The sequence below is a fragment of the Salvelinus fontinalis genome, chromosome 31 (assembly GCF_029448725.1).
Source record: "Salvelinus fontinalis isolate EN_2023a chromosome 31, ASM2944872v1, whole genome shotgun sequence".
Lineage (NCBI taxonomy): Eukaryota > Metazoa > Chordata > Actinopteri > Salmoniformes > Salmonidae > Salvelinus > Salvelinus fontinalis.
Window position 1 is genome coordinate 36,052,722 of NC_074695.1, and position 27,977 is coordinate 36,080,698.

Genomic DNA, 27,977 nt, shown 5'->3' on the forward strand with positions numbered 1-27,977 from the left:
TTTGTTTTTTAAAATTCCTTTAATGGTTCAGTTGGTATAGGATTTGGAAGCATTTAGTCAGCAGCCATACAGCAAGAACCAACTAATCGATGTCGACAGAGAAATACAAAGGCAACACAAAATAACTCAAACGACAACTAGGCAAAGACAGGTCATCACATTGAAAGATACACAGCTCTAGTCATACTGAACAGCATGCTGAAAAATCTGATTTGTAGAATTTTTGAACAGAGGAAATCACATGCATGCACGCACTCACACGCACACACAAAGATTAAAAATGAAGGCTGTTGGTCAACTATGACAGGTATAGTATATACTAAGATACCTTTACATTGTTGTCTTTAAGATGAAAGCAAAACAATGCACAGAGAAATTAGGTTCAAGAAAGTTTTAAAACAAGAGTAAACATTAAAAAGGACAAACTTTTGTCATAGGCGGATACTGTAACTATTTGTTGGCGATGTATGTAGCCATGATCGCTGAGGAAATTTGATCCTGAAATTATTGCCAACAGGATAACATGGATGACACTTTTTTTTTTTTTTTTTTTTTAAATAGCTGACTATTTTTCTAAAATGTTTTTTAAAGAGCTAGTAGCGTCCATAAACTTTGAGAATGTACAAGCAATGGTCATTGTGGCACGGCTTTCAAGACCCTCCCAGATCTACTTAAAATGTACACTGTTAACCACAAGGCAGGCATGCTTGGTTTCAAAACATCAAGTCACAATTGTTTAAGTTAAGCGAGTTAACAAAAAGTACTTACACACATTAAATATAGAGTATGTTACTACAAAAAAAACTGAGTCGGATTGAAAAAAACCTACAAATATTCAATTGAATTGAAAGATTCCAGTTGCAATCAACGAACACAGAAAACAGATGGGTTTTGTTTACAGCGTGTCAATTGCTGAAGGGTATGAGGAGGCAGTAAAAACACTGTAGTTCCTTTTGCGAGTATTCACCATGTTTCTAGTAGCTCCATGGATGTGGTTCAAGTTGATATAATTACATTAGTGTGAGTCAAGAGGAACCTTTGTCCAATCTAAAGAGTGACAAGATTATGCTCTTGGATACATTTGATAAGATTAGGCGTTTCGATCCGTGTAGACTTTCTTCTAATGATGATTTTTTTTCTAAACAATAGTTTGGGAGAGAGTCAATTCTATCAATAATAAATTAGAACTATGCTATGTCCCTCGTCAGTCAACTTTTAAAAATCATAATGTCACATTTATTTTACAGATAAAAAAAATAAAATAATAATTGGCACAATCAATTCATTATTATTGTATTTTCCCTCTAATATCTGTACAATAAAAAAGGTTATATAATTTCACAATAACCCCAAGACCTTGTTTGCTTTGGGAAAGGCCATCTGCACCTATGTATACTGTGTGTGTTTGTGCTAGTGTCATTGATTCTAATGTCCCGAATGGGAAGCCAAGTTGACATCTCAACAGCCTATTGTTCAAATCAACAATAAGCAGGAAGAAGTACAATTGGTTTGAAAGAATATGAAAACCATTAAACACGTTTTTAACCTTTCCACCTACAGGGACCCTGTGTACAGTTAAAAAAAAGAAAAAAAGAAAAAAGAAAGTAATGAATTATCTTCCCGCAAGGTCATTAGTTAAAACACCCACGCTTCTCTTTCATTTGACGGAAAAATTATGTCCTTGGTCAGTTCTACCATTGAGTAGAGCAGATACGAAACAATACTGCCCGTTAAAAAAAAAAAAAAAAAAAAAAAGAGACACAAAAAGACAAGGTTTGCATTCACACAATTTGTAAGTGTTTTCATCGACTTGCTCGACACCAAGACCCTAACCCATGGTAATGCATACCTACTGTGGCTGGGGCAACGGTGTATCCGTTTGAATGGGAAGGAGGCTGGATGAAAGGGAGGGGGAGAGAGAAAGGTAACCAACGCCCAGTGCTCCTTCCCACCCTCCTTCCATCCATCACAGGTGCCCATCCGCTCCCCAGAAACCCAACAGTGTTATGTCGGTCGGTGGAGTTTGGGTTGCCGTAGACGATGAGGGAGTGCCCCAGGGTCACTGCCGCCGGTCTTCGGTTTCTTGTCGTGAAAAAGCCATCACCACATCCTCCGCACCTGGTGACCCACATCCACAAACAGAGGTCAGTAGATATCAACAACAAACTCCATCTAGATATTCCTTCCACCTACACAAGTCCTATTAGATATGTGAATAAAACATTTAGTAATCATAAGCAACATAACTGAATCTACATTACATTTCAATAAACTCTGTTTTTAGGTGGAATTTCTTGAAATCTTTGCTTGTATGAATGAATAGTATACCTATTCTTATTGTTTACTTTCTGACTTTGAGCTCATGTTGGGTGTGCCCTTGACTTAATTGATGTCATCATGAGTGTGGTGAGGTTAAATACGGTGAATCACCAAAGCGACAGCACACACTACACTATATAACCGTGCCATGAGACTTCCACATCGCACATGGAATAGGAAAGTCTCTCGACATCACTTGGTTTAGGGATAGGTAAATGCATCTAGGTATTCCAAACTACTGCCATGTTCCCTACAGTCCAGAGGCACAGTCTTCTCAATCACACAACTCAAAATCAAGGTCTCCCTAGGAGTACCCAGCTGCAGACATAATCCAGTCCTGCATCCTGCCCTGATAGGCAATACATCTGAGGCCTTAAACGACCCTTCCACCCACATCTCTATTCAAACGCAAACTGCAGGAGGCATGGAATACCTGTGGAGAGCTAACGCTAGAGTCCAGCTGGTGTAGCCAATCTCACTAAGCCATGAGAAATCATTGCGAAGAAAGAAAAGCAATGCTGTGCTACAGTATATAGGTACCAAAAGGCAGACAAATGCAGTGATCACTAGTGTACATTGGGAGGTCTGGCTTGTCTTCCCTTTGTATTCTATTTACTTCTATCATGATGAGGGTTAATCAATACCAATCCCAGATTACAAGTTATGCCGTGCCAAAGTTAACAAAGAGAACATGCCAGGGTGTGGAGTTGGGAGAAAACGACTGAAAACCAAATTCTACACCAAAACCTCAGTCTGGGCACCTTCAGACCGCCCTGCCCATTTTCCACGAAGTTACAGAGAAACATTTTTGAGTTCAAGCATGATCTGATTGTAGCGTATTCTGTAACTTTTAACTATTCAAAAATAGACTTTGCTTACATTAGTAACCTTCATCATATTTGCATTTATTTCCAAAAGGTTTAACTTTCCTAGATGTAGGCTGAATAGGTTTGATGGTAACAAAATGAATATTGCCCAGTCATACTTGAATGCCAACATCAGAGGAGGCAGAGCTGCCACACTTGCAACTGATGGATGGTAAGCACTTTTAAATTGATGGTAAATGATTTGAATTGGCAGTAAATGCTGGTCTTATTTCAGGTTTTACCAAACCGATTTGTCAAGCGCTATCAGAATGCAAATATCATCAAAACCCATTTTAACACGTTTTTGAAAGTTAGATTTAATTATTGAATGTTAGATTTAATTATTACAGGGGAAATGAAAGTAGGTCACACAGACTGCTTCCATATCTATTTGGCACATAGGCCGGACCCTTTTCAGAAGATCGTGCGCAGACACAACCAGGCGTAGACTCGGTGTTCAGTTTGTTTGTTTCTAAAGAGCAGATAATTAGGATGTTTTTATGGTGCTCTTGGGTCGGCATAATCTAAATAAGTGAGAGACTGGGGAAGGGGACGGATCTTTTTATTTTTGGACTTGCTCTTCCTTTCAGGTTCCCAGTCCCCTAGAGATCTCATCCAATGAGGATGTGGCAAAGAACAGCCCTAAGCTACAAAATGGCCCTGCCAGGGAAGGAGAACGAGACGCAGCACAGAGGAAATAAATGGCACAAATCCTGACTGAATTTGAATGTGGCACACGCCTGACAAATTTCATGAAAAAAAATATTGAACTGCATTTTCTCCACTTCACATGAAATGGACTTGGCCCATAAAGTGGTCAAATTCAATTGACACAAAATGTTGAAAAGCTCATAAGAATGGCATACACAGTAATCATACAAGGATCAAATAAATGCAACAATACAATAAACATTGTAAGGTGCAGGGAGAAGACAACAGAGAAGGTAATATTCAAGTGTTATTATTCTTCTTATTTTTTTTAATACATTACGGGGAGGAAAATGTGTTGAATTTAGGGCTGACCCCAGGTAGTCAACTGGTCGATTGTTTGGTTGATAGGCTGTTGGTCGACCGATTTTTTGTCAAGAAGTATCAAATATATACTTTTTTTCATGGCACAGGAGACACCCGTCTGATTATCCCGTCCCAGTGGACTAAACCATTGCGGAGGCTGCGGGGATGGCACAGTCCAATAAGAAGGGGAGTGTGGCTAAGATGCACAAGGCACTTCTCTCTCCAAAATGAGCTTTCTCCCGCCACTTTGTGCACATTCATAATCTTTCATAACTTCATTGTGTGAATTGTTTGCCCTTTGATTGTCAGCATCTATCAATTCCCCATTACATATATCACCAGTAGAATACTTACCGTTAATTCACATAATTTCTAATGTACAATGTTTGTTTGGTTAAGTTAATTTTTGTTAATCCATTTAATATATTATTATTCCAGTCATTTACCTTTATTATTGTTGGACTGAACACAGTTTGCAGAGCTCACAACCTATGTTACACGTTTTGGTTTATTTCATTCCATTTACGAGTTGTTAATTTATTCATTGTCTTTTAAGGAAGTAAGGATGTGCACCTGATTACGCGTAGAAGTAGGCCTAGGCTACCTGGCCTGCGCACAAATGTAGGCCGATAAAATGTGCCCATTTGGGGATGTCTGATAGTATTTCTGATTGTCTTAACTCACCACCATTAATGAGCTTTGTAGCTTCTCAAAGTACTTTTTTTCACCTCAAACAGCAAGTAAACAAAGTGTGTCATTCTCAATGGACGTGAAAACAATATATTTAAATATTTTCAGCTCTCTCCCTTTCAATAACCACTTGGCAAGAAAGTGAAAAATGTAATTCTCTGATCCAGTGGAGGGGCGTAGGCATGGGCTGGCCTGGGTGGACACAGGCCCACCCACTGTGGAGCCAGGCCCTGCCAGGCACACCCAAACAGAATGATAATACATCTATTTGTCATAAAATACCTTGATTTTATTTGTTGGCTTTATGTAGGCTATTTTTACATAGTTGTTACTTTTAGATTTGTATCATTTTAAAATGTAGATTTCTATAGTTTACATTAACCAGATAACAATGATTCTGCGATACGAAGACTATGAAACTGTTCCATAGAAATATGCATATGAAAATCATACCTGGCATGCAAATTGGTAGAAATGGTAAGATAAATTAGCACTCGACATGAAAAAGGTTGCCGGCCCCTGGTGTAGCGTATTACCGGCATCTACAAAGGGAAGCGGGAGGTGGTGGTTCGGGAAGAAGTTTTTTTTCTTCTGGTCATCTTGATCTGGCTCCCTTTTGAGTCATTAGTGTATCTTAATTATTTAATCAAACAGTGTGCTTAAAGCATCAGACAAGCTCAGTGCACATAGTTGATTTGATTAAAACACATAGGGTACTTGTATGTCTATATTGAAAAATGCTGGACTTAAAACTTTGATCAATCAATTGGTAAAAAGAACAGACCACTCTTGGTCAACCAATATATTTTTGTTGTCAGGGACAGCCCTAGTAGAATTTCAGGGAATAAGCTAAAATTTCAACATTTTCTCTGACATGGCAAAATGTGTAGAATTGCAGGAAATGTGTTTTGAAACAGCTACAATGTCACTGCGGCCAACAGGAAGGCCTCTAAAATACTTGGTCAGTGACCGCACCATTGGCCACGCCCCCGCTACGCCCATCACCTAAGCCCCATTTTGATACAGAAAAATCCCTGATCTTGTGGTTGCATAAGGGAGCTTGCTCTTGCGTAACGGGCAGCTCAGACTGAGCACGTGTCTAGCACAAGGACTCGAGCAGGCAGACCAGCAGAAAGGCTCAGAATAAACCGACAGAGATACAGGGCCGACGGCAATTAGAGTGGAATACACCACTGGACTACTGATGAACTGAAGCATGATTTATAGGAGCCCTCTGTTTCGCAGTCATAATGTGTGGGCCGCACCCTGCTGCACAGTCAACACACACACTCCCTTGCAGTGTCACACAAGCGCTAGCCGACAGGATAAAAACGTCAGGCCCTAGGAGCCGTTGCCTAGCGACCGAGTCAAATCAGATTGCATCACTGCCCGGCAAGCTGAGCAAACAGCTGCTGGCTAACGTTTGCTCCAATCCTGCTCCCTCCCTCCTCTCTCACTGATCCCCCGCCTCAGCCTGTTCTCTCTCCTCCTCTCTCACTGATCCCCCGCCTCAGCCTGTTCTCTCTCCTCCTCTCTCACTGATCCCCCGCCTCAGCCTGTTCTCCCTCCTCCTCTCTCACTGATCCCCGCCTCAGCCTGTTCTCCCTCCTCCTTTCTCACTGATCCCCGGCCTCAGCCTGTTCTCCCTCCTCCTCTCTCACTGATCCCCCGCCTCAGCCTGTTCTCCCTCCTCCTCCTCTCTCACTGATCCCCCGCCTCAGCCTGTTCTCTCTCCTCCTCTCTCACTGATCCCCCGCCTCAGCCTGTTCTCCCTCCTCCTCTCTCACTGATCCCCCGCCTCAGCCTGTTCTCCCTCCTCCTCCTCTCTCACTGATCCCCCGCCTCAGCCTGTTCTCCCTCCTCCTCCTCTCTCACTGATCCCCCGCCTCTGCCTGTTCTCCCTCCTCCTCCTCTCTCACTGATCCCCCGCCTCTGCCTGTTCTCCCTCCTCCTCTCTCACTGATCCCCCGCATCAGCCTGTTCTCCCTCCTCCTCCTCTCTCACTGATCCCCCGCCTCAGCCTGTTCTCCCTCCTCCTCTCTCACTGATCCCCCGCATCAGCCTGTTCTCCCTCCTACTCCTCTCTCACTGATCCCCCGCCTCAGCCTGTTCTCCCTCCTCCTCCTCTCTCACTGATCCCCCGCATCAGCCTGTTCTCCCTCCTCCTCCTCTCTCACTGATCCCCCGCCTCAGCCTGTTCTCCCTCCTCCTCTCTCACTGATCCCCCGCCTCAGCCTGTTCTCCCTCCTCCTCTCTCACTGATCCCCCGCCTCAGCCTGTTCTCTCTCCTCGTCTCTCGCTGATCCCCCGCCTCAGCCTGTTCTCCCTCCTCCTCTCTCACTGATCCCCCGCCTCAGCCTGTTCTCCCTCCTCCTCTCTCACTGATCCCCCGCCTCAGCCTGTTCTCCCTCCTCCTCTCTCACTGATCCCCCGCCTCAGCCTGTTCTCTCTCCTCCTCTCTCACTGATCCCCCGCCTCAGCCTGTTCTCCCTCCTCCTCTCTCACTGATCCCCCGCCTCAGCCTGTTCTCCCTCCTCCTCTCTCACTGATCCCCCGCCTCTGCCTGTTCTCCCTCCTACTCCTCTCTCACTGATCCCCCGCCTCTGCCTGTTCTCCCTCCTACTCCTCTCTCACTGATCCCCCGCCTCTGCCTGTTCTCCCTCCTCCTCTCTCACTGATCCCCCGCCTCAGCCTGTTCTCCCTCCTCCTCCGCTCTCACTGATCCCCCGCCTCTGCCTGTTCTCCCTCCTCCTCCTCTCTCACTGATCCCCCGCCTCTGCCTGTTCTCCCTCCTCCTCCTCTCTCACTGATCCCCCGCCTCTGCCTGTTCTCCCTCCTCCTCCTCTCTCACTGATCCCCCGCCTCTGCCTGTTCTCCCTCCTCCTCTCTCACTGATCCCCCGGATCAGCCTGTTCTCCCTCCTCATCTGCCAAATAAGCACCGGGGAATAGATCTGTTCATCATATTCTAATACGTGTAAATAACAGCAACCGAGCAATCTGATTTCCCTGTCATAAATACATACAAATGTGTATGGTGGCTAACTGTTCATACACTTGGCCTATATAGTGTTAGGATAGATATACACTATATATATAAACCCCTTCAAATTAGTGGATTCGGCTATTTCAGCCACACCTGTTGCTAACAGGTGTATAAAATCGAGCACACAGCCATGCAATCGCCATAGACAAATATTGGTAATAGAATAGAATAGAACGGAAGCAACGTCAGAACAAGAACTGTTTGTCGGGAGCTTCATGTAATGGGTTTCCTTGGCCGAGCAGACGCACACAAATCTAAGATCACCATGCGCAATGCCAAGCGTCGGCTGGAGTGGTGTAAAGCTCGCCGCCTCGAGAGAAGAATCCCGCTTTACCATCTGGCAGTCCGATGGACAAATCCGGGTTTGGCAGGTGCCAGGAGAACGCTACCTGCCGGGATGCAGAGTGCCAACTGTAAAGTTTGGTGGAGGAGGAATAATGGTCTGGGGCTGTTTTTCATGGTTCGGGCTAGGCCCCTTAGTTCCAGTGAAGTCAAATCTAAACACTACAACATACAATGACATTCTATACGACTCTGCGCTTCCAACTTTGTGGCAACAGTTTGGGGAAAGGCCTTTACTGTTTCAGCATGACAATGCCCCCATACACAAAGTGAGGTCCATACAGAAATGGTTTGTCGAGATTGATGTGAAAGAACGTGACTGGCCTGCATAGAGCCCTGACCACAACCCCATCGAACACCTTTGGGATGAATTGGAACACCGACTGCGAGCCAGGCCTAATCGCACAACATCAGTGCCCAACCTCTGTACTCCATATCAATGCCCATGATTTTGGAATGAGATGTTCAACAAGCAGGTGTCCACATTCTTTTGGTAATGTAGTGTACTTGCTCTGAAGACTATGAAAGAATGGGAAAGGATTGGATAAGGTGTAGGCTAATTCATTTGACATATTTACATACATCTTACATTGATTTATCTAACAAAATAATAAAGATATTACATGTTTCTAAATGTAAAGGTAAATGTAGAGTTATGATCAGCGAATGGAGGGCCAGTGTCCCCTCAGTCTCTCTCCCCCCTACTTTCTCTCTCATAAGATGGCATCTGCCCAGTGTCAGGTGTTCAACGCTAGCTACTAAATGACCATCACCACTGGGTCCGTCCTTGGAAACAGGCCTGTTCTGAAAGCACCTGCAGGCTATGACCTCCTTCCCCTCCCAACATACGTCAACATTTGTCAGATACTAAACAAAGCGTGCCACACATTAAAAGGTTACTACAGCCTAGAGCAAGAATAAATAAAAACATAATTTTTAACTAAATGTACAAACGTAATATCGATTGAAGTCAGAGCTCTTAAGAAACATATTGCAGTTAGAGTGCAGTATGCTGCAATTACTGTGTCCAAAATACCACAGTCGACTGCAGTTACTGCATTTCTACTGCTGTTTCTAAACTGAAATGTTTTTGTAAGGGAGATGGTGCAATGTTTCAGTTGACGTCTTGCTGGTCAGAGTGACAGACAGGGCTCAAACCCAGGTCTCCTGTGCACCACCAGACTGTATTTATTTGGTGCTTATATTTGTCCTATTTTACACAAGTGTGTATTAATAAGCATGTGTGAATTGGAAATTGTATTTTTTTTCTTTCTTCGAACTAGCTAGCTTTCAGTTACTTGCCCAACGCTCTAACCGCTAGGCTACCTCCCGCCCTTATGTATATAGCATGTGAGGAGTGTGGCATGTGAGGAGCCGAAAGCAAAACCGACCAGTCCTGTCCCCACTAAGCAAAGAAATAACTACCTCCTTGCAAATGAAAAGACAAAATGAGCAACACTTTGCCATAGAAACCTCTGTGTACAGTTCTGAGTCGCTCTTCTTGAAGCGGACATTTTGTACAAGTATGACGGAAGAGCTTTGCCAAAAAATGTGCAACATGCTATAGCCTTTGTGACACAAATATTCTACACGACGTACTGCGTCTTTTTAGATAGATATTGGACCCATTTGTTTAGGCCTTCACTAACACATTAACTAATTACATGGTTTCTTCATATTTACAAAATATTAAAAAGCTATTTATTCATCTACACATATGACTTGTTCAAATATCCTCATGCTCTAAAAGAAGAAACATTTTAATATGCGGTCTACGTGTCTGAAACGTAATCTCGTTTCACTCTCCGGACAAGCACACCCCATGTCAGCCCGCTAAGCTCAAGTATTAGCTGAAGGAGTTTCCAGGTCTCAAGCAAGTGTTACTCATCACGCAAGCGTGGTTCACCAAACCACCTTGTTACATGAGGTCGCAGACAAGCTGACCAAATCATGACTGTGTTATTAGTGCAGAGATAACAATCTGTTGAAGCCGAGAGGATAAAGACATGGAATCCCCCGCAGAAACTCCAGTGGGGTTAAGAGGCGTTGAGATAGAGGCTTGCATGTGGTCAGTAGGTAATACACCACACCCACGGTAGCCATTTTCTCATCGCATGCAATAAGGCCCGAGGAGGTATGGTATATTGCCAACATACCACGGCTAAGGGCTGTTCTTACGCATGATGCAGCGCGGAGTGACTGGACACAGCCCTTAGCCGTGGTATGTTGGCCATATATCACAAACCCCCGAGGTGCCTTATTGCTATTATAAACTGGTTACCAACGTAATTAGAGCAGTAAAAATAAATATTTTGTCATATGATATACCACGGCTGTCAGCTAATCAGCATTCAGGGCTTGAACCACCCAGTTTATAAAGTCTGATATACCACAGCTTCCAGCCAATCAGCATCCAAGATGCAAACTACCCAGTTTATAATGGAGTATAGAGTTGTTATTTATTGCAATATTGAATGGGGCAACTCCTTGCAGTAATTTACTTCCCCCAGGCTGGCTATTTTGTGTCAGAATGCTCACCATACTTGATGGAGACTTCTGCTTGCTTCTACACCTGCATTGCTTGCTGTTTGGGGTTTCAGGCTGGGTTTCTGTACAGCACTTTGAGATATCAGCTGATGTAAGAAGGGCTTTATAAATACATTTGATTTGATGGAGACTAGATTTACTGCAATATTGAGGAAACTCCCTTTGTATCATTAAGGGTAGTCATTTGGTGGTGGCTCACAATACGTGAAAATCCTCAATGTTTAAGTCTGAATACCAGCAAAAAGGTGCGATGCGTCCACACAAAAAGATGTTGCATAAAGCTCACTTCCTAAAAAATACAAGAAATTGGTCTGAAGACCAAGATGAAGAATTGCATTCTTGCTATTGGTTACTGGATTACAGTTTATCCTGGTCCATGAACTACAGTCAGGGTAAAGAACTATAACTCTAAGGTCTAAAATAACGTACTAAGCTGCTCATTAAGACTGCATGGGTTGCGTTAAGTAGAGCCAAACGGGAAAACAGTATGGAAACGGAAAAGGTAGTTTTACTACCTTTTTAAAACCTTTATTTAACTAGGCAAGTCAGTTAAGAACAAATTCTTATTTTCAATGATGGGCTAGGAAGAGAACCTATCTAATAAGAATGCTCCTTTCCTGTCCTTTTGCGTCAAATGACCGTGAATCTGACTCCAAATTATTGTTACTTTCTAGGTTAACAGTCATTCAAGATAATTATGCAAAATGAAGGGAGTGTCCAGCAGCAGGGTCCTTTAAGACCTTGGGCCTGATTTAATGAGTTAGCCCTTAAAGCTTTGACTCAGGACAAAATAACTACATATACACAGCACACAGTCTTCATCCACCAGCTTCCGCTCTGAGACAGAATATCATCAGTGTTTCATCTGAAAAAATTCACAGCATCAGCGTCAGGAGCAACATTCCTCTCAGGCCTGATTAAAATAGCATAACATCCTATTTTGCATATATGCTAATCTGCCAATTAAAACCACCTGAAATGCAAATTCATTGACCCAGTCGCTAAAAGAAACATGACTAACAGCATATGCACCAGTTCCCTCTTACCTCTGACAGTGCATGCTCTGAAATAAATGTGATGATTTCTAATCAAGATCTCTCTGTGTTTAGGCAATATTTCCAAACCGAGCATGACAAAGAGTGAAAAGCATTACGATGCCCGAGACACTCGCAAATGCATTCCAGTGCACTTGTCTAGAAAATTCTCACATACAAGCTTGCTTGATGCACATCAAAGGATGAGGGGACAGAGAGAGAAAGAGAGAGGGAGAAAGAGCAAGGGGGGGAGCATAGACTATCAGGTAAACAGAGGCCTCACTCTGTGACAGTGTCCTATTCTGCTGCCACTGGCATCAATTCACAAACAGTTCACTGTTGCCTGTTCAAAACTTGCTTTCTTTTATGCCGTTCTCATTAACGCCAGCAGCAGAACCATTTCAGTCTTTGGGAGAAACACTTCAGAACTGCACGACACCAATCTCACAGTCCCTATGCTGAATCTGTAGTTGTATAGAAACCGAATAGTGCATCTTGTTCATGATACAACTGCTTGGGGTGGTAAGATGAAGACCAGTCGTCACTATAAAATCACACAATATCCAAACAGAAAAAGTGTTTCATGGTGAACACAAAGCTTCACTTTATACATAAAGCTGTCTACAGGCTATGTCAAGCTTGAGCATCTCTTTATAAAGAAGGACCAAGGAGGAACATTTTCCTACCAATAGCCCTTTGTATCACCAAACCCACAATATGATGTACCTACAACAGCAAACTACAGTACTAAATGCTAATAATTCACAAAATGTTTTGATGCTAATTTGCCTCATAAGGTCTCCATTATGTCCTCTGGAGTCTAACTCTACTTTCCGAGCTCTCTTTGGATCAATAAGTCCATGACTGACATATGACACCGTCACTGCAGGACAGTCCTAGACACACCCCTGAGAGTTCATACCAAACCCCCTGCAGTCAGCAGGTTTCAGATCAGCACCAAGGACCTCATCCTTTTTCAGCTTCAGCTTTTAGTAGCTGGGCAGACGGATTCGGTTTCACTATGCAGTCAGTAAGACACCTTTGGCTCTTTGGATGAAGTCCACCTGACCTCTACAAGTAATCTAGTTGTATGTAGTCCTATGCAGTTTCACATTAGCCCAGTGGTACAGAAAAATCTAGGATAATGGATTATACATCATTGTTATGGTAACCTAGTAAGTACTGAAACTATATAGGCCTACATGAGGTGGGATGAAATTAAGATAGCTACAAGATGTACCGTATATATATATATAAAATGGCACTCGTCCACCAAACCAAGCATGCCAAGAAAGAATATTTTAAGTCATACGTTTTGTCTTTTGCCAAAAATGATATAGCTATCCCTCCTTAACCTGTACAAAACCTCTACACTGTTAATGTACGAGGACATTCTCTGCTACTCATCTACCAACGTAGTAATGGGTCCCAGTGGGGCTTTGGCCTGAACTATAACTGGGTGATGAGGCAGACAGAAACAACCTCCCTCTTGGAGATGATGTCACATAAGGCCCGTTTCTGTATTGTACTCTATTGGTAAGTAGGTTAAGAGCTTGGTAGGACAGTTATGACATAGCAGAACCTTCAAAGCATCAGCAGTGCTGGAGGAAAATAGATTTTACAAAGTGCAACCATCTACTAGTTAAAGGAATAGTTCACCCAAAGTACATGTTGGTTCTCTCCTAGGTATAGATAGCAACAAGATTTTCCTTTGAGGAATGATTGGGTGCTTAATTACATTTGTCCATACAACTCTGGACTTCCTTCTTAAAATGATATATTGGAGCCACCACACATGAAAGCAGCCTTGTAGCACTGTAGCGTTTATCTAGTGTGATCTTTGGGCTCTGGGGGATATTCGTAAAAGTGATTAAGCCACTATTCTTAGTTTTTATCGCCGCTCTTCCTAATCCCAGTCCTTAAAACAACTCCTAAATGACTAATAATTCATCATACTGAGTGGGTGGCACGCGGCCAATTGACTAACTCTGAATCCCAAATGGCGTCCTATTCCCTATATAGTGCACTTTTTTTCACCAGAACACTATGGGCCCTGGTCAAAAGTAGTGCACTATGTAGGGAATAGGGTGCCACTGCTGGCTTGCTTCTGAAGCTAAGCAGGGTTGGTCCTGGTCAGTCCCTGGATGGGAGACCAGATGCTGCTGGAAGTGGTGTTGGAGGGCCAGTAGGAGGCACTCTTTCCTCTGGTCTAAAAAATATCCCAATGCCCCAGGGCAGTGATTGGGGACACTGCCCTGTGTAGGGTGCCGTCTTTCGGATGGGACGTTAAACGGGTGTCCTGACTCTCTGAGGTCATTAAAGATCCCATGGCACTTATCGTAAGAGTAGGGGTGTTAACCCCGGTGTCCTGGCTAAATTCCCAATCTGGCCCTCAAACCATCATGGTCACCTAATAATCCCCAGTTTACAATTGGCTCAATCATCCCCCTCCTCTCATCCTCAATCATCCCCCTCCTAAAATAACGGTAAAATAAATAAAATAAATAAATAAAATTGCCTTTAAATTGTTTAACTTGAGTCAAACGTTTCGAGTAGACTTCCACAAGCTTCCCACAATAAGTTGGGTGAATTTTGGCCCATTCCTCCTGACAGAGCTGGTGTAACTGAGTCAGGTTTGTAGGCCTCCTTGCTCGCACACGCTTTTTCAGTTCTTCCCACAAATGTTCTATAGGATTGAGGTCTGGACTTTATGATGGCCACTCCAATACCTTGACTTTGTTGTCCTTAAGCCATTTTGCCACAACCTTGGAAGTATGCTTGGGGTCAATGTCCATTTGGAAGACCCATTTGCGAACAAGCTTTAACTTCCTGACTGATGTCTTGAGATGTTTCTTCTATATATCCACATAATTGTCCATCCTCATGATGCCATCTATTTTGTGAAGTGCACCAGTCCCTCATGCAGCAAAGCACCCCCACAACATGATACTGCCACCCCCATGCTTCACAGTTGGGATGGTGTTCTTCGGCTTGCAAGCCTCCCCCTTTTTCCTCCAAACATAACAATGGTCATTATGGCCAAACAGTTCTACTTTTGTTTCATCAGACCAGAGGACATTTCTCCCAAAAGTACGATCTTTGTCCCCATGTGCAGTTGCAAACCGTAGTTTAGCTTTTTATGGTGGTTTTGGAGCAGTGGCTTCTTCCTTGCCGAGCAGCCTTTCAGGTTATGTCGATATAGGACTCTTTTTACTGTGGATATAGACACTTTTGTACCTGTTTCCTCCAGCATCTTCACAAGGTCCTTTGCTGTTGTTCTGGGACTGATTTGCACTTTTCGCACCATCATCTCTAGGAGACAGAACGCGTCTCCTTCCTGAGTGGTATAACGGATGCGTGGTCCCATGGTGTTTATACTTGCGTACTATTGTTTGTACAGATGAACGTGGTACCTTCAGGCATTTGGAAATTGCTCCCAAGGATGAACCAGACTTGTGGAGGTCTACAATTTTTTTTCTGAGGTCTTGGCTGATTTCTTTTGCTTTTCCCAAGATGTCAAGCAAAGAGACACTGAGTTTGAAGGTAGGCCTTGAAATACATCCACAGGTACACCTCCAATTGACTCAAATTATGTCAATTAGCCTATCAGAAGCTTCTAAAGCCATGACATCATTTTCTGGAATTTTCCAAGCTGTTTAAAGGCACAGTCAGTTGAAATAAATAAATTAGGCCCTAACCTATGGATTTCACATGACTGGGCAGGGGTAAAGCCATGGGTGGGCCTTGGAAGGCACAGGCCCACCTACTTGGCAGCCAGGCCCACCCACTGGGGAGCCAGGCCCAGCCAATCAGAATGAGTTTTCCCCTTAAAAGGGCTTTATTACAGACAGACGATCCTGCAGGTGAAGAAGCCGAATGTGAAGGTCCTGGGCTGGAATGGTTACACGTGGTCTGCGGTTGTGAGGCCGGTTGGATGTACTGCCAAATTCTTTTAAAATGACAATGGAGGCAGCTTATGGTAGAGAAAATAACATTAAATTCTCTGGCAACAACTCTGGTGGACATTCCTGCAGTCAGCATGCCAATTGCGCGCTCCCTCAAAACTTGAGACATCTGTAACATTATGTTGTGTGACAAAACTGCACATTTTAGAGTGGCCTTTTATTGTCCCCAGCACAAGGTGCACCTGTGTAATGACCATGCTGTTTAATCAGCTTCTTGATATGCCACACTTGTCAGGTGGATGGATTATCTTGGCAAAGGAGAAATACTCACTAACAGGGATGTAAAGAAATGTGGGTACAAATGTTGAGAGAAATAAGCTTTTTCTGCATATTTAAAATTTCTGGGATTTATTCAAATAAATTTTTCATGAAACCAACACTTTACATGTTGCTTTTATATTCATGTTGAGTGATGTTGGCCCATGTTGACTCCAATGCTTCCCACAGTTGTGTCAAGTTGGCTGGATGGCCTTTGGGTGGTGAACCATTCTTGATACACACAGGAAACTGTTGAGCATAAAAAAATCCAGCAGCGTTGCAGTTCTTGACACACCCAAACCGGTGCACCTGGCACCTTCTACCATACCCCGCACTTAAATCTTTTGTCTTACCCATTGGCACCCAAATCTTTTGACTTGCCCATTCACCCTCAATGGCACAAATACACAATCCACATCTCAAGGCTTAAAAATACTTATTTAACCCATCTCCTCCTCTTCATCAATAAGGTATCATAGCTTTCACCTGGATTCATCTGGTCAGTTCATGTCATTGAAAGAGCAGGTGTGTCTAATGTTTTGTGCACTCAGTGTATATATTTGTTTAATTTTGGAAACACCACTGCAGTTGACCTCGACTTTGAATACCACTGGTCTAGTACAATGCTGCTTCCCAATAGATCATATAAACCAGCTTGTCTTTCACAATAGTCCAGTCCATAAGATCACTACTCTCCAGCAAACAGCAACCACCCAGACAGAGGGAGGGAGATAAGATTCTATTATTTCAGATACAGTGTCACAGGCAATTTTCTCTGGTTGCCACTGCTGGCCTGAGGCAATAATAAAATATGTGGATAAACTAGGCCCAAGACCCAGCAGGGTCACGGAAGAAGGACAGCAGGGCTTTCAAGGCTCCAGTCACAGCCCGTTTTGAGATTCAGCCTGGAAGGCAACTGATACGTCTGGTCAAATCAAGAGGACCTCATCAATGCATTTGTTTGCTCCTTGTAGTACAGGCACCAGCAGTCAGTGACATCCATCAACCAACCAAGTTCTTATTTCTATTGACTTGGCGCCCTCTTGTGTTGATGTGTGTACCGGCAAGAGCGAGAGAGGCTCCATAACGTCTTGCGCCTTGCTGAGCGACTCATGTACAGTGGATATTACTTTTTTCCACCAATTAAGTGTCTACAAACAATTTCCCCAAATGTGTGCTTGGCAGGGAATAATGACAACTCTGAGTCACTGACAGCTCCACCCAGACAGCCTGTTGGTCTGGTGAGTAATCCATCAAGGTTGGTAGACCAGAGGACACGGGTGTGTTCACTAAGGTTAAACGTTTACAACATTGCAGATAAAAATGTAACCAAACAGAAATTCCAGTTCCACATGACAGACAATAAAATCTGTTCTACATAATGCTTTTCTATCTGCTGTGTGTATGGGTGTGGCTCTTACCCTGGTCTATGTTGTGCTGTGGTAGCTGGCTCATCTGAGCATTGACCACACCTGCGTAATTCCGTAGAAACGCCTCCTCACTCGGCGTCAGCTGAGAAACAATTCATTAATAACGTATTACATTTTTTTTTATTAGTAATTTTTTACCCCCCCTTTCTCCCCAATCTTGTCTCATTGCTGCAATTCCCCAACAGGCTCGGGAGAGAAAAAGGTAGAGTCATGCATCCTCCGAAACATGACACGCCTAACCGTGCTTCTTTACACCCGCTCGCTTAACCCGGAAGCCAGCTGCACCAATGTGTCGGAGGAAACACCGTTCAACTGACGACCAAAGTCATCCTGCAGGCGCCCGGCCCGCCACAAGGAGTCGCTAGAGCGTGATGAGCCAAGTAAAGTTCCCCCGGCCAAACCCTCCCCTAACCCGGATGACGCTGGGCCAATTGTATGTCGCTCTATGGGACTCCCGGTCACGGCCGGTAATGACACAGCCTGAGATTGAACCCCAGGCTGTAGTGACGCCGCACATAAAAATGAATCAATTATTTATAACCACAAGAGCTTTGAAATTGATAATGCACCAAATATCTATGCTACTAATACAATATATGGGTATACGTACATTTGATCCCATCTTCTTCAGCATGAGCAGGACCCGCACCTTTTGCTGGACGTACATCTCTTCAGGAGACTTCCCTGGGGCCTCCTCACGGTTCATCCCCCCTGCTCCTGTAGCTCTGAGACACAAAGTACATTTTTAGAAAGTGAAAGGCATCCTCCAGCTATTGTTTTTACTTTCCTGTTGAAAAGCAATATCCCAAGTATAAATAGAGTAATGTAAACTCATTTAATAGTGTTTTCTTAGAAAGCTGCAAACTACAAGGAGTAGTCCATTCAAGGAGATGGGCAGGTGGTCTGATGTTATGCCGACCCCCCTATTTAAAACCACTGAGAGCGGGTCAATGATGATGCTGAAAGTCAAGGCCTATCCTGGGCTAACGCTGAATCCCAACTGACACTCTATGCCCTACATAGTGCACTATGTAGGGAATAGTATGCATCCTAAATGGAACCCTAAGTCAGTGCAGGTTAGTACGTCACAGTAGAAACAGCTCTCATTAATATTGCATGGGAGTTTTCACAGAGCTCCCTTTCTCGCCTCTGCTTGCTCCCTCCATCTCTCCCTCTGTTACTAATGACCTATTTTCACAGTCAATCTGCGGAGAGATGGGAAGGGAACAGAGGCGATAAAAAGCCCTTCCATTGCTAATGCAAATGACAGGGGGGATAGATTCTTTTGTGACAGGCTGCTGCCGATTACAAGATTTGTTGTTGTCGAATTTGATATTTTTCTCGTGGTGCACCAATAAATATTTCCATATTTTCCCAAAAAAGCCTAAAGCTGTTTTCTACGAAGTAGAATACTGAAAAGGAAAGTAAAAAGTGGGATAACCAAGAAGAGGAAGATTAATCTTTTACAAATAAATTCCCCGGGGCTGGGTATCACAGGAGAATCCTATGGGAGACACTGAGTCTGATAGGGTTTCTTTCACATTTGTTGGGCCTCTTCCTATACAAAGGGCTGCTAACACGTTAACAGGCTGTTTGATTTAATCGAAAAGCTGGATCAGCCCCCTTTTTTAGAAGGATGCTGTGGCTGCCGTTAGCTGGGGTGTCATTGAGGGGGACAGACAGACATTGGCAAAAAAACATTGGTCACCTGACCTTAGTTGTATGTGGATAATTTCTACATGGTGGGTGGATTTTATACTCTCTTAGCTGCATGCTGCAAGCAAGCAAAAGGCCTACATTATTTTTTATTTAACTAGGCAGTGGGTTAACTGCCTTGTTCAGGAGCAGAATGACAGATTTTTACATTGTCAGCTCGGGGATTCGATCTAGCAACCTTTCGGTTACTGGCCCAACGCTCTAACCACTAGGCTACCTACACACTTAAAACCCAAAATATCTATGATGCAGTGCAACATAAACGTAAACAAAAGGTGTCAATAGAAGCTCTTCATATTGACAGAGAGAGATGGATAGACAGAGAGCCTGCTTTTTACAGAACTCAAAGTGAGAAGCACATTAAAGACGTACACGTTTGGGGGAAATGGGGTTGGGATGGTAGCTCAGAGCCTTAGTGGTGACACGTTTGATCAAATGTCCCTCCCTTGTCCCCCCCTCCCCACAAATGGGTCAGCCAGGACTCTGGGAAGGCAAAGGCCTAACAGCCGACGACGCGCAATGCATGATAAAAACACAGACAGCAATATGTCAAATCAAATCAAAGTTTATTGGTCGCATACGCAGATGTTATATACCGGTACAGTAGCTCCAACAGTGCAGTAATACCTAGCAAAAAAACAACACATACATAATTCAGAAAAATAAATAAGTTATATAGAATGAGCCATGAATAGAATACAGTATATACATTGAACAAAAATATAAATGCAACAATTTCAAAAAATGTGTTAGTTAATACAAGGAAATCAGTCAATTTAAATAAATAAATTAGGCCCTAATCTATGGATTTCACATGACTGGGCAGGGGCTTTATTACAGACAGAAATACTCCTCAGCTTGATATGCCACACCTGTCAGGCGGATGGATTATCGTAGCAAAGTAGAAATGCTCACTAACAGGGATGTAAACAAATTTGTGCCATTTTTTTTGGGGGGGGGGGGGGGGGGGGGGGTAAGCTTTCTCTGTGTATGGAAAATGTTGGGGATCTGTTTTTTTGGCTCATGAAACCAACACTTTACATGTTGCATTTATATTTTTTTGTTCAGTATACATATAAAGTGGGTGTAATAGTATGTAAACATTATTACTGACCAGTGTTCAATGACTATGTATACATAGGGCAGTAGTCTAAGGTGCAGGGTAGAGAACCGGGTGGTAGCCGGATAGAACAGTGACTAAGGTTCAGGGCAAGGTACTGGGCGGAGGTCGGTTAGTGGTGACTTTTTAAGTCTGACGGCCTGGAGATAAAAGCTGCTTCTCAGTCTCTTGGTCCCAGCTTTGATGCATATTCATTGTAGCGGGCGGCAGGTAGCCTAAGGGTTAGAGCATTGGACTAGTAACCGAAAGGTTGCAAGATCGAATCCCTGAGCTGACCAGGTAAAAATCTGTCGTTCTGCCCCTGAACAAGGCAGTTCCGAGGATGTTCCTAGGATGTTCCTGTTCCTAGGATGTCATTGAAAATAAGAATTTGTTCTTAACTGACTTGCCTAGTTAAATAAAGGTAAAGTAAAACCTGTACTGTCACTGACTTCTAGATGGTAGCAGGATGAACAGGCCGTGGCTCGGGTGGCTGAGGTACTTGATGATCTTCTTGGCCTTCCTGTGACACTGGGCGCTGTAGATGTCCTGGAGGGCAGAGAGTGGGCTGACCGCACCACCCTCTGGAGAGCCCTGCGGTTGCGGGCAGTGCAGTTGCAGTGATAGACTGACAGGATTCTCTCAATGGTGCATCTGTAGAAGCTTGTGAGGGTTTTGGGGGACAAACCAATTTTTTTCAGACTCTGAGGTTGAAAAGGCACTGTCGCACCTTCTTCACCACGCTGTCTGTGTGAAAGGACCATTTCAGGAAGTCAGTGATGTGCACGCTGAGGAACTTGAAGCTTTTGACCCTCTCCACTGCAGCCCATTATTTTCAATGACGGCCTAGGAACAGTGGGTTAACTGCCTTGTTCAGAGGCAGAACGACAGATTTTTACCTGGTCAGCTCAGGGATTCGATCTTGCAACCTTTTGGTTAATAGTCCAACGCTCTAACCACTAGGCTACGCTGACGCCCCATTGCATTGATAAGCAAATATAATCTCAGGAACTGTCCAAACAATAAACCAAACATTGTAGCCTTGTTAGAATCCCCCCCAAAATGCATTTTGTTTAAAAGTAATAACTAGTGAAGGCTATTGGTAAAAGCAGCTGCGAGATATATGCTTTTTCTCCTTTTTCTCCGTGACCATGACATTCGGCATATTAAACTGGGATAAAGTTGTAGGTTACACTGGCAAGTAAAGAATATTGGCCAGGGTACATTTAATTATAAATCTGATCATTGCACATTGGGGAGATGTGGGAAGCTAAAAGGCAAGCTCTTTTGCTGTTTTTAGCTAGCTAGCAAGCTGCTAGCGGTGTAGCCTACAGCAAACTGGCAGGCACAAAACGAGGTAATATAAAACAAACATTCATTACATGTAACTACACTGAACATATGGAAAATAGAACATTTAAATTAATTCATTAGGCCCTAATCTATGGATTTCACATGACTGGGAATACAGATACGCATCTGTTGGTCACAGAACAGGTAAGGGCGTGGATCAGAAAACCAGTCAGTGCCTGGTGTGACCACCATTTGTCTCATGTAGTGCGACAATCTCCTTAGCATTGAGTTGATCTGGCTGTTGATTGTGGCCTGTGGAATGTTGTCCCACTCCTCTTCAAAGGCTGTGCAAAGTTGCTGGTTATTGTCGGAAACTGGAACACGCTAATCTAGAGCATCCCAAACATGCTCAATGGGTGACATGTCTGGTGAGTACGCAGGCCATGGAAGAACTGGGCCATTTTCTAGAATTGCGTACAGATCCTTGCAACATGAGGCCATGCATTATCATGATGAAACATGAGGCGATGGCGGCGGATGACAACGGGCCTCAGAACGTCATGATATCTCTACGCCTTCAAATTGCCCTCGATACAATGTAACTGCGTTCGTTGTCCGTAGCTTATGCCTGCCCATACCATAACCCCACCATGGGGCACTCTGTTCACAACGTTGACAATAGCAAACCGCTTGCCCACACAACACTATACACTCTGTCTGCTATCTACCCGGTACAGTTGAAACCGGGATTAACCCGGGAAGAGCACACTTCTCCAGCCTGCCAGTGGCCATCGAAGGTCAGCATTTGCCCACTGAAGTCAGTTGCGACTTCTAACTGCAGTCAGGTCAAGACCCTGGTGAGGACAACGAGCACGCAGATGAGCTTCCCCGAGACGGGTTCTGACAGTTTTTGCAGAGATTCTTTGGTTGTGCAAACCCACAGTTTCATCAGCTGTCCTGGTGGCTGGTCTCTGACAATCCCGCTGGTGAAGAAGCCGGCTGTGGAGGTCCTGGGCTGGCATGGTTACATGTGGTCTGCGGTTGTGAGGCAGGTTGGACGTAATGACAAATGATCTAAAATGGAGGCAGCTTATGGTAGAGAAATTAACATTCAATTATCTGGCAACAGCTCTGGTGGACATTCCTGCAGTCAGCATACCAATTGCGCGCTCCCTCAAAACTTGACACATCGGTGGCATTGTGTTGTGACAAAACTGCACATTTTAGAGTGGCCTTTTGTCCCCAGCTCAAGGTGCACCTGTGTAATGATCATGCTGTTTAAATAAGCTTATTGATGTGCTACATGCGTCAAGTGGGTGGATTATCTTGGCAAAGGAGAAATGTTCACTAACAGGGATGTAAACAAATTTGTGCACAAAATCATATGGGAAATTTCAGGGAAGTTTTATTTCAGTTGATGAACCAACACTTTACATGTTGTGTATATATTGTTGTTCAGTATATTATTAAAATATGCAGTTGGTTTTCATTGAAATGAGCTAACAATGGTCCTGTTTTAAATGGGATTCTTCTTTGCTTTTACCACAAACATTAAGAAAACAACAAGAAAATCTCTGCTAGCAGATACCCATAGACTGTTCATCTGACTCTGGGGGAAGTAGATAAAGGGCCTCATTTCAAAAATCCCGAAGCATCCCTTTAATGGACAGGCTAATTCTGTGGTAAATGAAGACTGATCCACAAGGGGTGCTCAGAGCAACGGGGTTAATAACCCAGCCAGACGCAATCAAACGCTGCTTTAGGCCCAAACTAATCCTTGTCTCAGTCTCTGTTTGGGCTCTTGTCAGTGTTGCCATGTTTTGCAGCACAGAGCAGGAAGGCACTCCAGGAGGCTAGCTGTCTGAGACTTACTGGGCAGCGCTGTTAAATCTCAGCTTAATATCAGGCATCCTAACAACAATAACAGTAATTGCGTCTCAAATGACACCTTATTCCCTACATAGTGCACTATGTAGGGAATAGGGTGGCATTTGGGACACAACCAGTGCCATCTGAAGTCTGGACTGTCTAGAGCAGCCTAAATGCGTCATAAACAGAGGAATTGCTTCAAGATCCATTTGCGATTATCCATCAAGCATCTTCTGCATGCATGCGTGACTGAGTTTGTGTGAGAGAGACAAGAACACAGCTACTCAGGAGCTTTCTGACACTGCCTACTCCCCTTACACTCAACCCTTAGCTGCCAGGAACCACAGCCAGGGAAGGGACCACAGCCAGGGATTAGTGTGCAATACGATAGGCCTTCGCATGTGACGGGGTCAGGAAGGCCACAGGAAGGCCACGGTGCACCAACCCAATGATGACAAATAGGAGCCCTTTCCACACATCATGTCTGTCCATTTAACCTGTTATTAAAGTCACTCACAATGTCTGATTGTTTAGAAATAGTATGCTTGTACAGTGGGCCTGGAAAAGAAGCCAAATAGGAGCGATAGAATTTGACTTGGGAATTGGCATTGAGTGAAGTTCGGACTCATTCAATAAACCAAATCATGTTGTAGGCAGGGTTGATGGGCAGAAATGGCTTAGCTTGCATTCTCTGAGTTATCTTAGGCCTAAGTCCATCTCATAAGCAATGTGTCAGAAACCAAAGCCCTGTATACACTCTGGCAGCTTGATTGCCAACAACTAGGCCGTTCTCTGCGGCCGAGCAGGTCCAGGCATGGACCAGTAACACATTCACATAGGGCCTAGGCCCTACGGGCCTCTCTTCCATTTGGGAATTGAACAGAGCTGCAGGTCAATTCCAATTGATCAGACAACTTCTCATGAAAACGTTCTCTTAAAATCAGCACTTGATCACCAACCCCTGCTTGTTGTAACAATTCATTCTATGGTTGTGAAAACAAGCCCTACGTAGCACATCAAGGAAATTGCTTTCATAAAATGCAGGCTTGTTTTGAAAAACGACCTCAACTGGAGGGGGTCATACGATGTAGACCAGGCTGTGGAGGCCTCCATCTAGGCCAGGGATGGGCAACTTTGATGGGGGTGGGGGTGGGGGGGGAAACTGAACTCTTCATGAGGGGCCGCAGTGGCGTGGGTCTGCGTACCCACATCCCCACCTGCGAGCAAATATTTTCGGGCGGCCACCCTCGTGACAGCAAAGAGGAACATTATACGTTTTAAAGTAAATTTCATGCAATTCTGCACATTTTGTCATGTGGCATAGAGAAAATGTGACAGTTTTAAAGCAAGTTTGCTGCAATTGTACACATTTTGCTATGGGGCAGAGAAGATTTAGCAATTTTATAACTCATTTCATGCAATTCTACTCATTTTGTCATGGTGTGGAGAGAAAAATGTGCTGTTCTTAATATAGTAACCAATGATCAGTGGGCCCCACCCCGGTCGATAACTCGACCATGCTACTAGTTTAGATAGTTGGCCCCTAGACTAACTTATCAATCTAAAAAAAAAAATGCTGATTGAGTGACTGCTGATGCACAACCAAATTTCAAAATAGCACCTTGTGTATTCTAACTCTCAACAGTAAGTTGAGACCCTGACTGAGTTCCACGCAAAAAAAGATATACCTATTGTTTATTTGTTTGGTGAAATTGGTCTGCGGCCTACAAAAGGGGGGCCGCATGTGGCCCATGAGCCGCCAATTGCCCATCCCTGATCTAGGCTACTGTATATCTGCAGCAGGCTGCTTTTGTGACTACTGGCTAGGCTACCTCTTCACATTTGCAGTCCAACAACAATGGCCACAGTATTTGAAGACAATGGTGATGAACTGGATTGTGAAAATATGATTGATAAGTAGGTCATGTCTTGTTATCACCATGTGAGGCATAAATTCATATAATTCTACAAAATTATATCATTATGACTAAGTCTGTGTTGATAAGCTAAGTGGAAGGGCCTACAAACAGCAGCAAACTAGAAATATTGTGTGTCAACTTGACTAATTAATGTGACTGTGCCAATTAACCTGAGTAAAAATTTGCCTGCCCTTTTTCCATGATTGCTTTTTGATTTGATTTATTAGGATCCCCATTAGAAGACGCCAATGGCGACAGCTAGTCTTACTGAGGTCTGACACATAACGAAAAATAAATCACAGACAAAATACTTTACAATTTCCATACATGTAAAAACTTTCCATACATGTAAAAACATCAACATGTAGTGTCTGTGCATCTACCAGTTACACATACGTCAGTACATACTGCATACACACAAGTTGGTCTTCATCAAATAAAGAATTTCAGAGACGAAGTAGGACTACTGCATTACGAAATACAATGCAAAGCTTTGTCCTCTTGCTCTAAACAACCTCTAAGGAATTGAGACAGAAGTGGCAGCAGTAATCTGGTCCCACTGGGACAAGGCTGTGAGATCTGAAAGAGCCAAAGATGTCTGGCACCTATTAAACAATGATATAGATAAATAATAAAATAATTTCTGCAAATCAGTGCCAGCTCTACAAAAGGAATGGCATAGACTATTACTGCCATGGTAAGATCTGGGCTGATACTACCAGTATTAGAGAAGACATTTTAGGGGGAAATGACAGCAACAGGACAATTTGAACCAACCACCCAGTTACACTGAAAAGGCATCTGCTGCATACAGTCTACTAGGTCGAAGCATCATCCTCCTAGTTCAGTACTTTCAGCAAGTCCAACACCTTATGGTGGTGGACTGAGGCCACTGTCCATTTTACACTAGGTTTGGTGTTGTATGTAGGAGTAGCCTACTCGTACTTGATAACAGCACCTGCCCTGGCATAATGAGGAGAGGGGGGGTAGGGTCGAGAGGGAGGGTAGGGCAAGGGTCCTAATCTGGTTCCAAACCCCAGACACACAGGGGAATGTGCAGACTAAGAGAGCCATACGGTTCAACCAAGTTCACACATTTCCAGGAGAATCTCAAGCCCCTGTCCGTAGCCTGCCCTAACACCCACTCCCTACACCACTCGTCAATGCTCCACTGGAGGCAATATGCCAGCTTCACAGCTGAATGTGTTGTCAGCCATCTGCCAGTTGGGGAAATAAGACCTTGCAAGGCTGAGCACAATGCTCTCATGGGTGTGGAGAGAGACTAAAATAGCCTACAGAAGTCAATGTGATGAGGTTTTGAAAGTAGAAGAGGTAGCCTAGCTAGGTAGAGCGCTTTATTTTTTAAATGCCCCAACAAAACATTATTACTGTTGGCTATTATATTATTGAAAATAATGTGGAAAAGGGACAATTTCATTTATTACAATAGGGTTGACTGTATATATACAAATAGGTTGAACATTAAAGTCAGTCACTCTTATTATTTTAATTATGTTTCAAATATAACAACTCATACCCAACACATCCCTAGTTTTTGTTCGATTCAAGACCCCTTGTTTGATATCAGGACGTATATCACTGATAACGTTACGTCCGGAATGTTGAAACATGCAAACAATAAGCTCCAACAGACGAGGCGAAGCGAGAGGGTTCGCTCTGCCCAAAATCTGTCCACGAAAAATAGACCACGAAGTGAGTCAACAAAAAATGTAATTGCTAATTTGCTACGTGAGGCTTATTCGATAGAATATATCTCCTCAATATAATATATAATCTTTGGCTATAAGAAATGTCTAGAGGAAATCACAGAAAACTCCTAAGTTCCATTTTCCTGATAGGGATAACGTAAATGTTTTGTACACATGGTATTGGGTGTAAAACGAACACTACAATGGTTATAGCTAGCTATTAGTAACTTGGTTGTTACTGTTGCAGCATACCAAGTGTAACATTGTAGCTTGTTAGCGAGCTAGCCAGCAATCACTCAACGCCGTTTCCTGTCTCCCAGTATAGCTTGGTCGGTTGCTATTAACTGACGAAGTCGTGGATCGTTGCAAATCCCCTCATGTAAACCAGGACTGAAAGCATTGGAAATATATTACGAAACCCACACTACTTACTAACGTGCAAACTTGACATATGTCTGTAAAAACAGAGCTTCCATTTTCCACCAAATAATGCTAATAGCACTAGGCTCGAGACAAAAGCCTTGTGAATGAAGTTCCTATGCTATGGGGGGTGCAATTCCATCCAGGTACCGCTAGCCGATTGTAAGTATTCAACGGAGTAAATGCAATATTTCTAACAATACAACGTCCCCCAAACTCGTAGGAGAAATACCCGACGTCAGAACATTTTACATTTGAGCTTACCCCTCCTGGTCCAGTTTTCCTTTCTTCTGTGTTTTATTTTAATGGTGTGTTGTTTTACGAAGGCGTCCTGTTCCGGGGTCACATCCCTCCAGTTGGGAATCTAGTGTAAACCCTCCAGTTGGAGCTGCGTGGTGGAGCTGGCTCCCGCTGTTGTTTTAGTTCCAGGCGACCACTAGGG

At 43.6% G+C, this 27,977-nt stretch overlaps 1 protein-coding gene across 1 annotated transcript; it reads right to left on the bottom strand.

The window, feature by feature from the left end:
- Nucleotides 1-27,958, bottom strand: ctnnbip1 (catenin, beta interacting protein 1). Its single transcript, XM_055892402.1, has 4 exons — nt 27,800-27,958; nt 18,121-18,235; nt 17,502-17,592; nt 1-2,118 (listed from the first exon to the last, which is right to left on the bottom strand). Exons 2-4 carry the CDS (start codon nt 18,214-18,216, stop codon nt 2,060-2,062), a joined length of 246 nt encoding a protein of 81 aa, XP_055748377.1. The 5' UTR covers nt 18,217-18,235; nt 27,800-27,958; the 3' UTR covers nt 1-2,059.
- Between the last annotated feature and the right edge of the window lie 19 nt (nt 27,959-27,977).

Bases quoted from the DNA above. Each gene is read 5' to 3' on its own strand.
- ctnnbip1 (XM_055892402.1), bottom strand. From the start codon at position 18,216: ATGAACCGTGAGGAGGCCCCAGGGAAGTCTCCTGAAGAGATGTACGTC. The intron at 17,593-18,120 runs GTACGTATACCC...ATTGTTTCTCAG, and splicing joins TGAAGAAGATGGGATCAAAT to CTGACGCCGAGTGAGGAGGC. The intron at 2,119-17,501 runs GTAAGAGCCACA...GTGGGTCACCAG, and splicing joins ACAGCACAACATAGACCAGG to GTGCGGAGGATGTGGTGATG.